The 17,905-nt window shown below is 35.0% G+C and overlaps 3 protein-coding genes across 3 annotated transcripts; all 3 read left to right on the forward strand.

Moving 5' to 3' along the window:
- On the forward strand, window positions 509-3,510 carry LOC109356071 (transmembrane emp24 domain-containing protein p24delta9-like). Its single transcript, XM_019599406.1, has 4 exons — window positions 509-778; window positions 1,607-1,816; window positions 2,469-2,545; window positions 3,175-3,510. The coding sequence occupies exons 1-4, from the start codon at window positions 509-511 to the stop codon at window positions 3,317-3,319; spliced, it is 702 nt and encodes a 233-aa protein (XP_019454951.1). The 3' UTR covers window positions 3,320-3,510.
- LOC109355839 (pentatricopeptide repeat-containing protein At5g06540-like) lies at window positions 5,028-7,378 on the forward strand. The gene is made up of 2 exons (XM_019599077.1): window positions 5,028-6,748; window positions 6,899-7,378. The coding sequence occupies exon 1, from the start codon at window positions 5,220-5,222 to the stop codon at window positions 6,696-6,698; it is 1,479 nt and encodes a 492-aa protein (XP_019454622.1). The 5' UTR covers window positions 5,028-5,219; the 3' UTR covers window positions 6,699-6,748; window positions 6,899-7,378.
- Window positions 11,099-17,892, forward strand: LOC109357217 (pectinesterase 31-like). Its single transcript, XM_019601009.1, has 6 exons — window positions 11,099-11,510; window positions 11,996-12,100; window positions 12,542-12,619; window positions 13,271-13,458; window positions 14,251-14,424; window positions 17,473-17,892. The coding sequence occupies exons 1-6, from the start codon at window positions 11,268-11,270 to the stop codon at window positions 17,633-17,635; spliced, it is 951 nt and encodes a 316-aa protein (XP_019456554.1). The 5' UTR covers window positions 11,099-11,267; the 3' UTR covers window positions 17,636-17,892.

Genomic DNA, 17,905 nt, shown 5'->3' on the forward strand with positions numbered 1-17,905 from the left:
ATTAAGACTTTAATTTTAAGTATAATTAAATAATACAAATGAATGATAAATCTACATTGTATATATACTCCAAAAGTAATTAGAATTGTTAAACAATAAATATAAGAGTAAATTAACTAATGTTTTATTGAAATTAAATAAATCATTCTTCCATTTTTAAAACCTACACAAACTATCTCTAATTATATACATACACCACCCATGTAGGAGATAAATGCAATTTCTTAAACAAAAAATAATGACAAGTGTATTAACTATTAAGTCAAACAAAATATAATATATTGTGAAGATAAATTCAAATAATACAAGAGTAAATATTCATTAATTATTTTTGATTCATTATAAAGTGCATTAATAATTGTAAGAGATATTTAAAACTTATACTCTTTTAACATGTTTTCATAATACATAATTGATTTAGTGATTATGGAACTCTTTCAAAGTAACAACAGATGATAACCATCAGTTTCCATAACATAAATATATATATAAACAACAAATATTTCCAATGTTGAAACTTAATTCTGCATCTGATTCTTCAATTCAAGAAAATATTATTTCCACAATGTCCAATTCAATTCCCTTTCTTCTATTTAAAGTTATAGCTTCGACATTGATGTTTAGATTCGTGAATTCTTTGCAATTCGAGCTGAAATCTGGTCACACAAAATGCATCTCAGAGGATATAAAACATAACGCCGTTACCGTCGGCAAGTACTCCGTCGTTAATCCTAACGATGGATATCCCATTCCTGATAGTCATAAGATCTCTGGCAGGGTATTCTAATCACAAAACCATAACCATGATTTTCAAATTTGGAAATGTCCTTGTTTTTTTAACAAAAAAATTGTGTTTGTTTATGCATTGTTGTAAATGGTTTGTTTATAGACATGGTTTCCGGTATGATATTGTGTTGTTTGTTCTATATAGACAACTATATCGGGTGAGCAAAGGCTTGGTTATTAGTGTTGTCGTAGATTTATGAATTAACACGATGAAAATGTGCTTTTTTGTTGGAAGCACTGATTTGAATTGTGGAACCCACGTAATCCGGCTGCAATATTGTGGTTGTGGAATCATAATGCAATTGCTATAGCATCGAATTATAATGATGTTGCTGCATCGAGCTGACTATATTTGGGTCGCATCAAGCTACATCAGAGCGCATCGAACCTCATTTAATACAAAAATATAATTTTTATCACAAAATAATTCATATCTCGAAATCCATACCGCAACGGCCACAATGACCACAATCGCAGTAAATGCAACCGTTATCACAATCGCGAGTGCAACCATAATTTAAAACACTGGTTGAAAGTATAACTAGGAAATTTACAAGAACAAGGACAACTGAATCTTTTGTGGGATAACTGTCTACTTGTTTTATAAGGTTTACTTTTTTAATTTCCGTTTTTGGTTTTGATGTTTTCGATTTAAATGGTTTGTCTATAGACATAGTTTCATTTGATTCATATAGCCGATCCAAATTAGGGGGAAAATGTTTAGTTGCTGTTGTATAGATTTTGAGCTTTCTCAATTTAAAATGGTTCACTCACAAATTCTGCCATCTACTGCCTTGTTTATGATTTGTTTGGCTGTCAGGTTAGTTCGCCTTTAGGGAACAGTTATCACGATGCGGATCGTGCGGAATCCGGAAATTTCGCATTTACTGCAGCTGAGGCTGGTGACTACATTGCTTGCTTTTGGGCACCTGATCACTATCCTGTGCTTATTCTAAATGTTGAATTTGATTGGAGATCCGGGGTTGCAGCCAAGGACTGGCTGAATGTTGCTAAGAAAGGGAAAATTGAAGTAAGTCCTAATGTTCTTTGACTTAGGATTCATTTATATATGATTTTTACTTCTTATCATTGCAGCATTTTGAGTGATATGAATTCAACATATTTAGTAGTTTGTGGTATTATGATTTATGACTGATTAAACAAAGTGATATATCTGGCATTTCAATCCCATGTATTTGAAAATGCAATATTGTGGTAGCATTGTCTTCATCTGAAGATGCAGAAAGGAGTCAATAAGAATTGTTAAAAATGCATAATTCATATGATCAGCTATTGAATGCAAAATTACCAGAATCATTCGGCGGAAAATGCATATTTAATAAAACTGTCTTTCCATTTATAAAGGTGGTGATTAGATACACTATCTCACTTGGTTGCTTTTGAATCTCTATTTCATGTATACAACACCATTCACTTTGTTTATGATTCTCTTTTTAGATCAGCTATTAAGTCTGTTCTGTGATATCGTGAACCCGATTTCGGAATGTTTAGGTGTACCTTGAGAAGGGATTATGACATTAAGTGTTTTCGAAATGTTAGTGAATTTCTCATTGACTTCTTATCTGCTTGATATGCAAGCTATAGGGATTTCTGAACTATTGATAAATTTATTATTCTGTTCTGTATGTTTCCTAATTTGATGTTTCTTCCCATCTTCTTAGGTAATGGAATTTGAGTTAAAAAAGTTATACGATACCGTCACATCCATCCACGATGAGATATTTTATCTTCGCGAAAGGTATAAACATCATGACTTCTACCTTGGCATTCTTTATTTGGTGCATAATGTTTCTGCATTTCAACTTATGATGGAAAATACTTTTTACTGGGTTCATTCAACATATTTAGTGGAAGATATAGGTAATATATTATTCTTGGGTCAAAGAGATAGTGATAAGAACTTGAAGTATAGCTTTGTTTCATTTAAACTAGAACAAAATATCTTCTACTAATGATATGGTGAAGTATACCATTCAAGAGGGAAAGGGATCCATGTTGCACTATAAATCTATGATTCTACTCCTAATGCTTTATTTTCCACAAAAGACCAGTAAGGATGAAAACACTTAATCCTTATGCCTACCCGACAAAACAGAAAGAGAGAAAAATGTATGCACTGACAATATGAGTTATATAATAGATGATGTAGTGATTGTGTATAAATCTTTATACTGACAATACATAAATATCACACTCAATCAGAAATAAGAAAAGCTTCTCGAGACTTTTTAACAACTTTTTTCTGTTCCAATTGGTTGCAGTAATATCATAATATTTTCTGATGCAACCTATATCCTTTTGTGCTTAAATATTTTTTTGTTTGCTTTGTCAAAATGATGTTCTTTTTGGTCATTTTGACTGATATAGGGAGGAAGAGATGCAAGATCTTAACATGGCAACTAACAGCAAAATGTTCACATTCAGTTTCCTTTCAATTTTGGTTTGTTTATCTGTGGCTGGTCTGCAACTATGGCATTTGAAGACATTCTTTGAGAGGAAAAAGCTCCTTTAAATTCCTTCACACCAATTTTGTTCATTTTATAAGCTTGGATCTTACTTCTACTTCAAGGATCTTTCCTCATGTATCCAAATACATTATTATCTTTTCTCTTTTATATTTTTGTGCTAATTTGAGAATTCTGCCCATCATAGATTATATTGATGGTTTGTATTTGTAACATTGAATTAGTATATTTTAGAAAACAATTCCTAAGAACTTGTAACTTATAATCTAAATGATTCCCCAATTATATTTACTTTTTCTAGCTACATGTATGAGACATTTCTATTCTAAAGGGGAAAAATCACATATCACTTGAACAAACCATATGATTCTCCAAGTTTAGATATCAATGTAAAATTCCTTTTATATCCTGCAAACTTTATAATAGAAGTGTCTCTATATACTTAATCAATCTTTTCAAGGATGAAGGTTATCCTATTGTAAAGTTAATGTAGATTTTCATTGATGGTATTGATATAGGAAAAGATCCTTTCTAGTAATTCAGAGGCACGTAATGACTTTTACATTTACACATAGAGATGAAAATGTCAAATCATATTACTTAATTTCTCTTGTTTTGAGTGTACTTATCTCTCCATTAAAGGAGAGGATCCTAACTCTATTGATATTGACATATGGAATGCCATACAAAATGGGGGCAATATACCAAAACACTTGATTGGTGGTAAGTCTAAATGAAATGCAAAATAATGTTAATGGCTAAAAATATCATAATAAGACTAATCACAATGTTCACAATGTGTGGTGAAATTTTGGATGTGGAGCTTGGTAATGAAAAGAATATTGTTTATAGATCTGAATTAGGTTATAATAAGAGTAATCACAAAAAATATCATATAAGAAACATATAATGCTTACTTAATAATATTTTGATTCTACTCTTACCTGTTTCTATTATACCTTCCATGGAAACACATCTTACTTATGTAATACCAAGGAGTGTGATGTTACAATCAATTATGAATGGATAAAGTTCCAATGCTAACCCCAATGGACCTAAAAATTGTTAGGGTACCAAAATCCAAAGCTTAATTAATTTAGAGGTGTACTTCAAGGAAAAGAGCTTATAATATAATATCCATGTTGTCTTCTCCAAGTACAAGACAAAAGAGAAAATCAATTTTGCAAATTTCTTCTAGCAATAACGAAATAAGAACTAGATATTAGTTGGCGTCAAAGCAAATATATATTTTAGTTATTGGATTAAAAAATGTGATAATATGTTACTGTTTTAGTATTTTTTAGAAAGTTGTGAATCCAATGTACGATTTTTATATAGAAGTCATGACACCCTTTAACAACTTATGAGTGTGTTATTTATATTCTTTGCAAGTCGGATTACCAATGTACGACTTCAATATAGAAGTCGCGACACCCTTTAATTAACGATTTTTAGATGTGTTATTTATATTGTTTAGAAGTCGAATTTCCAATGTACGACTTCTTAGTGTGTTATTTTTAAAGTGTAGATTTAACAACTTCTAAGTGTGATATTTTTGAAGTGTAGAAGTCATGATTTACTTTAACAATTTCTGCAAATAATTTAAAATCTTTCACTAGAAGTCGGATTTTTACATACCGACTTTTAAACTTGCAAAATGTTTACTAACAGAAATCGTAAATTGAGATCACAACTTCTACAAAACTAGTAGCCGGTCACAAATTTGATTACTCAATTCAATGTCTAATAATGCCAACTAATTTGCACTTCAGAAGCTAGTCTTTCCCATCTAGTTATTATGAATCTTGTGCCAACCATGTTTCTCATCAATTATACATTCATCTCTCTCTCTCTCTCTCTCTCTCTCTCTCTCTCTCCCTCTCTCTCTCTATCTTGAATCCATTTTATCCAAACAAAAATACAGCAAAAAAAAACATCTATGCTCCAATGACAACCACGACTCTTGCATCAACACTATCCCACATGGCAGAAACATGCACTTCCATGCGACACCTCAAAATCATCCACGCCCACGCCCTCCGCACATCCCTCCACCAACACACGGTGGTCCTCGGCAAGCTCTTCCGCTTCGCCGCTGTTTCGCCGTTCGGCGACTTAAACTACGCACACCACATGTTCGACCAAATGCCCCAACCAACACCTTTCTTCTACAACATCCTCATCCGCGGCTTCTCCAAAAGCACCTCTCCGTGGCATTCCATCCACTTATTCAACCGCATGAGGCACAATTGCGTGCCCCCGGATGAATACTCGTATACCTTCTTGCTCAAGTCGCGGTCGAGGACAAAACTTGACTTGCCGTTGTTATTGGGCTCAGATGAGATACACGGTGCAGTTTTGAAGAGTGGATTCTGTTATCACTTATATGTCCAAAATGGATTGATACATTTGTATGCTTCGAGGGGTGTGACTGTTTCGGCTTGTAGAGTTTTCGAGGAAGCTTTGAAAATGGGTTTTGAGGTGGATGTTGTTTCGTGGTCAGGATTGGTTGCTGCTTATGTAAGAGCTGGTGAGTTGGATATTGCGCGAAGGGTTTTTGATGAAATGCCTGAGAGGGATTTGATTTCGTGGACTGCGATGGTGTCTGGGTATTCCCAGGCAAAGAGGCCGAGGGAGGCGCTGGAGTTGTTTGAGGAGATGAGGTATGCAGGAGTGATCCCAGACGAAGTTACGATGGTGAGCGTGATCTCAGCCTGCACAAATTTGGGAGATCTGGAAACGGGGAGGATGGTACATCAGTTCATAGATGAGAATGGGTTTGGGTGGATGGCTGCACTTTGCAATGCTCTTATTGATATGTATGGAAAGTGTGGATGCTTGGAGCAGGCATGGCATGTGTTCAATGGCATGAAGAGGAAGAGCTTGATCACATGGAATACGATGATGATAACGTGCGCTAACCATGGGGAGGCTGATGATGCATTCTGGCTGTTCGAATGGATGCTTCGTTCTGGAGTTGTGCCTGATGGGGTGACAATTCTGGCACTTCTAGTTGCATACACTCATAAGGGGTTGGTTGATGAAGGAATTAGATTGTTTCAGAGCATGCAAAGGGAGTACGGAATTGAACCAAGGATTGAGCATTATGGAGCTATGGTAGATATATTGGGACGTTCAGGACGGCTACAGGAGGCATATAATCTACTTACAAACATTCCAATTCCATGCAATGATGTCGTTTGGGGAGCACTACTTGGTGCCTGTAAGATTCATGGTGATGTTGAAATGGGGGAGAAGGTTATAAAGAAGTTGTTGGAATTGAAGCCAGATGAAGGGGGATACTATATTCTCCTTCGTGATATCTATATTGCTGCTGGACGAACTGCAGAAGCCAATCAGATGAGGAAGGCCATGTTAGATAGTGGAGCTAGAAAAAATCCTGGCTGTAGTTGGGTGGAAGCATGAAATTTTGGTGTGCATTTTCAGCAACCATTGTTCAGAGATTCCTCATGTTTGTTAGTTCCATAGTCTATTCTTTGGTGATATTTAGCTATGTTAAAAGTTGAATATCATGGGTCCTAATATATAAGCTGAATACCACTGGTCTTACTATTATAAATTGAATATCACTGCTTTTATCCTATGCATGACTGTTTTTGAAACAGGAACACAACTATTTAGGTCATTAAAGAAAGGTGGTATGGTGCACAAGGCTCCCTCGTGATAGGAAGGTATATGCAACCTATCCCACAAGTGGAAAGACCGCATCAATTTCTGATTTGAGAAAGTTCAAGGAACACCTGAGAATTCTTCATAAACATGAGAAAGTTCACCTCAAGAAGGTCCTGATGAGGTTATGAGCATGTTTATAAGCAGAAAAGAAAAACCAAGAATTTCCACAGAAGCAGATGCAATGATAAATCAACCAGCAAAGAGTAGTTTCTACCATCTAAATCATTGAAGGGTATAACCAAATAATGGTTACCTAAGAAAATCAGTTTCTGGCTTGAGAAAGTTCAAGGAAAACCTGAGAAGGTTCTTAATGAACATGAGAAAGTTCGCCGCGGGAAGGTGCTGATAATGTTATCATATGTTCATAACAAAGAAAGGAAAAGCAATGAATCTCCACAGAATCAGATGCAATGCCAAATAAATCTGCAAAGAGTAGTTTCTACCACCTAAATCATCAATGGATAGAATCTAATGATGGTGACTTCGAAGATTAGAAGCTTGAATTTCTTTAAGCCATGAGAAAGCTTGATGAGAAGGTATCTTCAGAAGTTTGCTCATGAGAAAGTTTAGATAAACATTCTCATTCGACAAAGATAAATGCTGATTCATCAATATCATAAAGGACAAGAATAGCAGATACCTACCTTGTGAGGAAAAGGCAATTACATTAGGATCCGTTTGCGAGTTGAGTTTTAGAGGAGAATAAGGCCTTACTTATCAAGTTTGTTTCTAAAAACTCATCTAATATCTATTATGGAATAATTTTTAGGCTTAGGGACTAAATTCCATATATCATTTTGTCCAAATTGATTTAGCGCTTCTTGCAAAGCTAAAATACAATGTTCATGCACAGTAGGTTCATTTATATTCTTAAGTTTGATTTGATATATTAGAGCTACAAAATTAAAAATATTTTGAATGGAATTTCGAGTTACCATTCCTTATTAACATCATATATCATTTTGTCAATAAGATGATCTTTTACCGTATCCAAGCTTCTAGCAATTCTTCATTACTTGTTGACTTCATGTAGAAGCTCTTTTCCACCTTTCTCAACCTCTTCTTCTTCTTTGAAGTAAGTGTTTCCTAATAATTTTGAAATATCAACACAAATACCATTCCTCTAGAATTAGACATATATTGATTCGTCAATTGTCATATTCCCTTTATTGTAGATTTTATATGCTTCTATATTCTAAAAAATATTCCTTCATTGGCTTAGACATTAAGTTTGACCAAATGTTATTTTTTATTCAATATAAACATTTATGATCAAATACATGGAAACATGTGATATTGGGTTTTATCCTTGAGAGTTTTCTTGAGAAGAGTTTTAATTAGAATCCTAATCATTACATGGGTAGCAATATTAACCACACCGACCCAATACTAGTTAAGTGAAGTCATGCATGATGTCAACGTTGCTTGGTGACTAAGTCAAGTTCGACGCGTGCTGGGTCCAGCCCGCTTGGCTGCTTATGTGGCCACGCTGAGCTGCCTGCTTGAGAAGCTTGTTCTGCTCTGGCTAGGTGTGCCGTTCCAGCTGGGTGGTCCCAAGGTGCATGCTGAGCTGCCTGTTTCAGTAGGTTGGCTTGTGCCAGGCTTGAGTCTGACTGTGTAAGCTTGTGCCTGACCAAGACAAGTTGGTGCCGAGTCAGTTGGGCAGTGCAACATGTCCACACCAGGCTGCTTAGTGAGCAGCTTCATGTATGCATCAAAATGGCCTATGTGGACACCTCCTTGCTTGACTATTTTTTTGATTATTTTTCTTCTTCTTCATTTTTCCTAGAAACTTTGCACAAAGATTTGGAAACGAGGTGATAAAAAATATAAGATCAAAATGTGACAATTTATCTAAAAAGTATTGAATTAAGTTGGTTTTGCATGATTTGCATAGGATAAGTGCCATAAAAAGTATATGAAAATTAGGTATTTTTGGTACTTATCAATATGATCTATAGTCAAGCATATGGCAATGTAATTTCAAGAAAACTAGAGTGAAGTTTCTGTACCCTCACAAACATTGAGAGTGATGTGAGAAGAATGAACATTTTTCAATGACATGATTTAACTTACATGATAAAAAGTCTTTGATTGGGTTAGAACTTGGATTCTCATGAAGGTTGATATTGTTCTTATCAGAACACAAGAGTACGGACAATGATGAGTCAGATGTTGATGAAGAGGTAGGAAGCGATCGCCAGGGTGACTGAAGGCAGCAAAGAGTTGGACCCGTCGGTGGAGGTACCTGAAAAGGTTCTCCGACGATCAAGTCAGTATATGAAGTAGAGAGTGAGTGACAAGAAGAATAATATTAGAGAGTCTAGGAGTTGAGGTTAAGATACTTCCTGCTGGTAGATACTTCTATTTATAGGGGTGAGAGTTGACCTTGGGCTCTTGGCTGGTGGTGCGACGCGTGGCCGACCGAAGGTGCTGTCTGGAGATGCTTTTCCCGTGTCAGGCGGCCTGTTGGGTCGTACACTGTGCCCTTCTTGTCTCTTAGCCTGCTCTGCAACCCGTCTGTTGCGCTGGCAGGTAGGTTGGTGGAGTACGGAAGGCATGTTGTCTCCTGGGCCAACTTCGGTGGTCCCTACAAGCGGGGCCACCTCGGCGTCTAAACATGACCTTTGGTTCGCCGGATAGGAACAGATATCAATTGTTTCAGTCGAAACTTATTTGAGTTCGGTATTGGGTGGTTTATCTAATTTCTTTCTGAAACTAAGTTATTGCTTGAGGACAAAAAATGATTAAGTGTAGGAATGTTTGATGTATGCATAAATACATTATACTTAGTGCATATTTTATATCAAAATGGGAGCGTTGTCGTATGTATCACATAGAACAATGCTCTGTAGAAAGAATGTTGTTATGTGTAATACGCACGACAACACTCCTATTGTATGTATCACATATAACAGTGCTCTATAGAGGGACGCTGTTATAATTACAACATACAACAACGCTCCTTGTAGCCAGCACTTGTATATGTATCATATATAACAATACTCGCTAGAGTAGGTGGTATTGTACGACATCCACGTTTTCGCTGTTGAATCGTGCCGAAATTCTACTATACTCAAATAAACAAGGTAGCATATTAAGAGTATGGTTGGCTCATTTAATTAAGAGTAACTTCAAGCTCAACCTTATCTGACTCAACTGTTTTCCAAATCAATTAATAAATAAAGTGAAACTCCTCTTGTGAAAAGACAGTCTGTAAAAATGTATAGAAAGAACTATTGTTGTTAAAACCGTACTGGTTATCAAATCGGTCAGGGTACTGGTATAGTGGTATAATGGTTCAATTGGTTGTTTAGTAATTAAATCGCATGCCGGTTAAACCGGACATACATACTTATATTTATATATATATAAACCTATAAAAAAAAATTTCAAATAGGTAGATACTCAAAATTATAATCCATATTCATAATCTACTCAAAATTCACATAAAACAATAAGTCTTTAACAAATTCAAAGTCTAAATTACAAAACATATATCAATTCAAAAATATCGCTTAACAATCACAAAATATAAATAAACGACACATTCACAACTCACTCTACAAAACAAATAAATGTGGAGTTTTAATATTTAACACCAATGAGTCAAAGTTGTCTCATATCGATATTATATTTTTGCACCAAATCCTATTTTCAAACAATACTCCAAGATTATACAAAATGTCACTGAGATTACACACGAATTTTAGGAACCAAAATGAGTTTTTAATGCGTTTTTTAAGTTTCAAAAAAAAAATATGTGTATAAACCAGCCAGTTTAGTGAAATACCGGTCAGTTCACCGGTTTTGATCAGTTTTGATACTTGACCGGTTCAACATCTGTACCGTACCGGTTAGGGGAGCAGTTCACCAGTTTTTTGGTTGAACTGGCAGGTATCGTACGGTTTTAACACAAAAACTAAAATATAATACTTCTGTAGTTGTATGTTTTAATTTACATTTTTATTTTAAAAAATACATTAAAAATAGATATGTCCTCTTCGTTAGAGGAGTCTGATACTTGTAGTTGTATCTTTTAATTCACATTTTTTTTTAAAATACATTAAAAAATAAATAGACATGTCCTCTTCTATAAAGGAGTCTGACTCATTCAAAAAGTAATGAGCGGTCCAAACGGAAAACCAAGGACACTGGCACCACATAGTAAGATAACCTTTGTTTGTGGAACGAATCCATGTGTTACTTCAGGAACACACCAAATCTTAGACATAAGACAATTCGACACAACATTAAACGTGACAAGAGAATCACAACCGTCAATAGAATCAGAAAACAGCAATGGCAGAATGCATTTTCACCGTGTCACAGAACGGAGGCGGAGATTTCCAAACGGTGCAGGAAGCAATCGACGCCGTGCCTCTCGGCAACACTAGCCGGACGGTGATCCGTTTGTCGCCGGGAATATACCGGCAGCCGGTGTACGTTCCAAAGACCAAGAATTTCATCACTCTTGCTGGTCTGCGCCCTGAGGATACTGTTCTTACTTGGAATAACACCGCTGCTGGAATCGATCATCATCAAGTGTGCAAATTTCCTTCATATTTTCTTCATTTGGCTCAATTACTCTTACGTGTGTTCATCTTTTATTAAAAATAATATATTCTTCTACTAAATCCTTCTAATTCTAATAGTCATTTTTAACATGTTTTATGATATCTGATAGGAATATTTTAACTTATGTTCACAATGATTGAATATCAATTTGGAATTTTATTTCTTTGGGAATCAAATTGGTACACGCTAAAATCTTTAAGAACTAAATTGATTATTCACTCTTTTTATAAAGGTGAAATAAGAGTAGTTTGACTTAATTAGAGTGAATAAGTGTAATGATAACATAATTAGTAAGTTTCATATATTTTCTAAAACAAGGTGTTAAGTGTAATTAAGGTAGACTTTAGACGAGGTAGGTGTAATTTTTACATTTTGAATATGTTTTCCTCAAATGTGTTAATGGATATGAGTCAAATTGTTAATTTTTGTTTGGTTTTGGATTTTTGTCGCAGCCTGCCAAGGTGATAGGGACTGGGACATTTGGTTGTGGAAGTACCATTGTGGAAGGGGAGGACTTTATTGCAGAGAATATTACTTTTGAGAACTCTTCACCTGAGGTAATGCTTGTAAAATCTTCAGCTTTTTTTGTCTAAACAACAAGAATCCTCCATCAACCCGGAGACAATTATGCGCGAGGTATTTTCTTGTGCTAATTTATGTGTCATGACTTTGATGAGTACTGGGTTGAACTGTTTGGTAAATGAGTTTGCATGCAATAGTTAAAGGAAAAGTGGTGGTACGATTCTGTTTGTCATGAAAACATGTTTGGATAGTTACCTTTGTTGGTAGTTGACATGTTATGTTAATATATGTAGTTTGACATTTATTCTGTCACGGGTCAAAGATGCTGTCTTAAAATTATTAGATATTCTGCTATAGTTGCTTTGTAGTTTTGCATCCCAATTAGTATCTTCTAAGTACTATGTAGAAAATTTGTTTCCAAGCACAAACTATGATAGACCTTATACAGTGCTTCTCCCTTTCTTTATCTCTCGCAGGGTTCAGGGCAAGCAGTGGCAATTAGAGTAACAGCTGATCGATGCGCCTTCTATAATTGCAGGTTCCTTGGGTGGCAGGTAACTTCATTATCTTGATGTATTAGTTTACATAGGTTAACCGTTAGACGCTTGATTCCCTGTGAATGTAGTTGCATTACTTCGTAGGGAGTTCTTTGCCGCTCAGTGGTTCTACCCGGCTCGAAAATGATTGCCTCAGTAGAGGATATTTGTGGTTTAAACCAAAAAGATAAATATAGATTAGAGGCTTCATGAATTTTTTTATGTAGACAATTTATGCTTGTTGAATTGCTGAAGTGTTTTTTAAGACCATCAAATAGTTCATTTTGCCATATACATATATTTAAGAAAGATTGATTATGTGATTGGTTTGTTGGATGATTTGTTTGTATAAGTTGTGATTTTCACCTTTCTATTATGTTCTTTTGAAAATAATAGTATCTTAAAGTAACCTGGGGCCACGATTGGCAGACTAGGTGGTCTTATGGTCAATATATTGGCCCAGGTTCCTATTTTATTAGGGTCTATTTGTGAGTTGAGTTTTGGAGAGGAAATAAAGAGAAGGCTTAAAAGTTATGAAATACACTGATGAGATAACTCCAAATCCTTCCCTTTCCATTCCTTCTCCTCTAAAACTCAAATGGCAAACAGATTAGAGGACAATCTAGAGGAGATATGGAGGGATAAATTTCCTTTGTGATTATGATGCAGGACACATTGTACTTACATTATGGCAAACAATATTTGAAAGATTGCTATATTGAAGGAAGTGTGGATTTCATCTTTGGCAATAGCACTGCTCTTTTGGAGCACTGTCACATCCACTGCAAATCTGCTGGTTTCGTAACCGCTCAGGGCCGAAAATCTTCACAGGAATCAACTGGTTATGTATTCTTGAGGTGTGTTACTGGCCATTGTCTAGTGTTAACAATCACATATTCCACTTATTACTACGTTTTAGTGATTAGAAGCTCTTAACCTGTCCAATAAGGAAAGCGTTAGTCCCTAAGATCATGTTTTTCATACAACAATGTAAACTGAGTTGAAAAATATTGATAGTTACTTTGTATCCTAAGCCACTCTCTTCTCTCTTGGTGCTTATGATCTGAAATCACTACTCATGATGGGGTTTGTTAGAATATATGAAAAAAAATTCTCCATATTTATGTCATTCTTTTTTCTTTTAGAGTATCTTAGATGTTTGCCTAAGATTTATTTTCTATTTATATTCCCTGATTTGTTTGCTTATTCAAATAGGACTAGAAGTCTAGTAATAGTATAAATAGGACTTTGAGTTCGTCTTTTGTGTCACATTATGATCATGTTAGTATCGATATCAATATCAATCTCATATTATTTTGAGTTTCTATTCTCTTTTTCTCTCCATCCTTACCCAAAACCCTCCAATTCAACATGGGCAGAAGTCAATGATGACTAAATGGTTCTGATAATGGAAGCATGCTTTTAAAATCAAAAGTAAGAGAGAGTATAGGGGAAACTTCTGAAATTGTTCGAGTGAAATAGTATCTAACAAGCTTGATATTTATGTTTACAAGGAAAAATAGTGTCCAACACTTCATTTAAGTTATTGGTTTAGTCTTCCCTGGTCACCGAATTTTTATTTCTTGATCCTTCGGTTCCTTATATTTGTATTTTATTTTACATGTGAATGGTCTCTGTTGTCACTGCAGATGCGTTATCACGGGTAATGGAGAAAATTCATATGCACATCTTGGACGACCGTGGGGACCTTTTGGAAGAGTGGTCTATGCATACACATATATGGATCCATGTATAAAACATGATGGATGGGATAACTGGGGGAACACAGAGAATGAGAGAAGTGCTTGCTTTTATGAATACAGGTATGACAAGTCAGAATCCATTGCACTCTTATATGCTTTCCACCATAGGTGCTATCCTTATTTTCTTGCTAATGCATTTGTTATTAATCCCATCTTGCTTAGTATGTTTACTCAACCAACGGAATATCCTTATCTTTGCAACATTGAGCTTATGTTCTTGTGGGATTTTTACCACCCAACATTTAGTACTATACAACATCGCATGTCTTATGGATATGCAGTAATATTTATCTTTAAGCTTGTGAGACACTTTTCGATCACAAATAATACCCGCAACAATTCTCCATTTTATCTAGTAGCTTGATTTCTATGATTTACATCTTCCTCATTGTTTGTCATTTTGTTTAATATATTTACTTTTCTATCACAAATAACACTCGAAACAACTCTCTTTTTTATCTAGTAGCTTATTCTTATAATTTATATCTTCCTCTTGGTCATTTTGTTTAATAGATTCAAGATACCTAAACCATGTTACTTGTGGTATTTAATTATCTCCATTTTCACCTAATAGCTTGTATTAGCATGCTTCTTGTTGAACTTACATATACTTCTTCTACTTAATTGGAAGTCTCAATTGTTTTTAATATTTGTTTTCACAACTCTAACTTTCGAGGTGTTTCTTTCTTTATCGAAGCTTTGCCTACGACTATATCATTTGAAAAATCACACGTTATGACATCGGTTCATGGATATATTTAGTAAGTATGTCCATAACTCCATGACTAAGGTAATGAATAGGGACTCAAATTAACCCTTTTTGCAGTCCACTAATCATAGGGAAATCTTGTCTCCCTGCCATGTGTTCTCACATTATTTTTAGCTCCAACATAGACATCTTTTATTGCTAGAATATAGACTATACACACTCCTCTTTTCTCGAAAGCCTTCCACAAAAATTATGTTGCCATATTAGGATAGGGTTTTTTTCAAATCAATGAATGACAGGTAAAATACTGAAAGTTGGGAAAAATAAAAGGTAGCTAAGAAAAGACTAAGAAAGCGGTGAGCGAAGTTAAAGATTGAACATATGATCAGTTATACAAATCTGTAGGTATCAAGGGAGGTGAAAGAAGTGCCTACAGGCTTGCAAATGGTAGGGAAAGAAAGACATCAGACTTGGACGAAAGGAGCATTAAAGATGAAGATGAAAAAATCTTGGTAAATTAAAAAGTTATTAAGGAATGATAAAAGAACTATTTTTACAAGCTTTTCAATGAGAGACGTCATACCTTATCTTTTTGATAAACTAAAAGTGAAGGAGGAGGATCACAATTATACATTTTATTGTATAATTCACGACGTGATGGTTAAAGAAGCTTTGAGGAGGATGGAGAATGACAAAGCAATTGGACCGCATAATACAATTATTGAGGCCTGAAAGGTTCTAGGGTGAGCAGAATATTAGTTGCCTCATAAAGTTGTTTAATGAGATCATTAGGTCTGAGAACATGCCAGATCAATGGAGGAGAAAGATTTTAATCCTCATTTATAAGAACAAGGACGACATGCAAAATTGTATGAACTATAAGGGATTAAGCTCATGAGCCACACTATGAAGTTATGAGAAACAATAATTAAGCGAAGGTTGAGTCAAGAGAAACGTACACTGAAACTCAATTCGGTTTTATGGCTGAGATGTCGACCATAGAGGCTATATATTTGCTACAACTATTGATGGAGAGATACTGAAGGAATCAAAGGGACTGGCACATGATCTTCATTGATTTGGGCAAGACATGATAAGGTGCTCGGAGATGTATTATGAAAAGCTCTAGAGAAAAAGGTGTTTAAATTTCCTACATTCGAGCAAATCAATGATATGTATGATGGGTCAAGACTAGTATGAGAACACAAAATATGATCTCAAAAGATTTTGCTATCACCATAGCACTACACCAAGGGTCAATGTTATGCTCTTACTTGTTTACATTGGTCTTGGATGTGCTTATCAAGCATATCCAATAACGAGTATCATAATACATGCTTTTCCTATAAGTCAAATTAAATGGGAGATAGAAATGTAGTGACAAGTTTTAGAAGTATATGGTTTTCCTATAAGTCTTAAGATAGAACATATAGAGTGTAAGCTTAGCAAGAGACTGACAAATTCTACTGTAGAGGTAAAGATTGGAGATCGTATCACACCACAAGTCATTAGAATTAGGTATGTTGAGTCAATCATACAAGACGATGGGGAAATTGATGGAGATGTAAATCATATGATTCAAGCAGGTTGGATGAAATGGGGAGAACTTCAGCTGTCAAATGTGATAGAATTGTAGGACTCAAGCTTAAGGGAAAGTTTTACCGCACAACTATAAACTCGCAATATTATATGAAACTGAATGTTGGGTTGTAAAATGTCAAGAAATAAACTTGATTTAGTTGCAGGAATGAACACACTAGAGAAGATAAAATTTGAAATTAAAGCATTAGGGAATAAGTTGGCGTTGCTCTTATTATTGAAAAGATGGTAGTGTCACATCTTAGGTAGTTCAGATATGTATGGAGTAGACTGTTAGAAACCTCATTAAGAAGAATAAATCAAATAGAAGTTAGTCTAATTCCTAGAGGAAGAGAGACCATGAAAAACCATTAGTGAAATGAAAAAACTATAGGTGAAATGATAAAGAAAGATTTAGATATCAATGTTTTGTGAACGAACATGATTTACGATACAACATTAGTGCATTGTTTGGTCTATATATTCAACTCCATAGGTGGCATTAAGGCTTGAGTGTTATTAGTTGTTTTTTTGTTGAATAACAGATTTTGATCTTGTGGGTTCCTCCAATATCTCTCTATGATTTCTCATAGATGGTACATTACTTTCGCTGTTGACCTCAGATGAATAAAACCAAATTGATTTTCTAAAATGACTCTTTGTCTTAATCTCCTTTCAACCATTTCATTGCTCCATAGGTTGTGGGTAGCTTGGAATCCCCTTTTGGTGTACAAATTTAATTGAAATATTTTTGCTTGACTACAATTCAAAATTTGTTTATTAATTTCAAGTTCGGAGTAATTTTATCGACGAAAGTACAGGTGTTTTGGACCGGGTTGCTGTCCGTCGAAACGAGTAGCATGGTGTAGAGAATTGATGGATGAAGAGACAGACCAGTTCCTGATGCATCCTTTTATTGACCCAGAACCTGATAGACCTTGGCTTGCTCAAAGAATGGCTTTGAGGATTCCATTTTCTGCATAAAAATTATTGAGGACAATGATAATGTTCCAAACAAAGCTTGCTTGATCAATAATGTCTTATCTGTCCGTATTAACAATAATATAAGCTTGTAACTTTTCGGGTAGTTTGAGGCTTTTCCCGGATGAGATTTCTTAGATTAATTTTCCATCATCAAAGAATTTTGTAATCCACATCTTTATGCAGCAAGGTAATGTGTTATCACACTATTAAGCTGCAAAATAGAAGGATAATAAGAGAAAACAGTTTCATGATTTCACGCATTTCTGTTTC

This window comes from Lupinus angustifolius, chromosome LG09 (assembly GCF_001865875.1).
Source record: "Lupinus angustifolius cultivar Tanjil chromosome LG09, LupAngTanjil_v1.0, whole genome shotgun sequence".
In the NCBI taxonomy this organism is placed as follows: domain Eukaryota; kingdom Viridiplantae; phylum Streptophyta; class Magnoliopsida; order Fabales; family Fabaceae; genus Lupinus; species Lupinus angustifolius.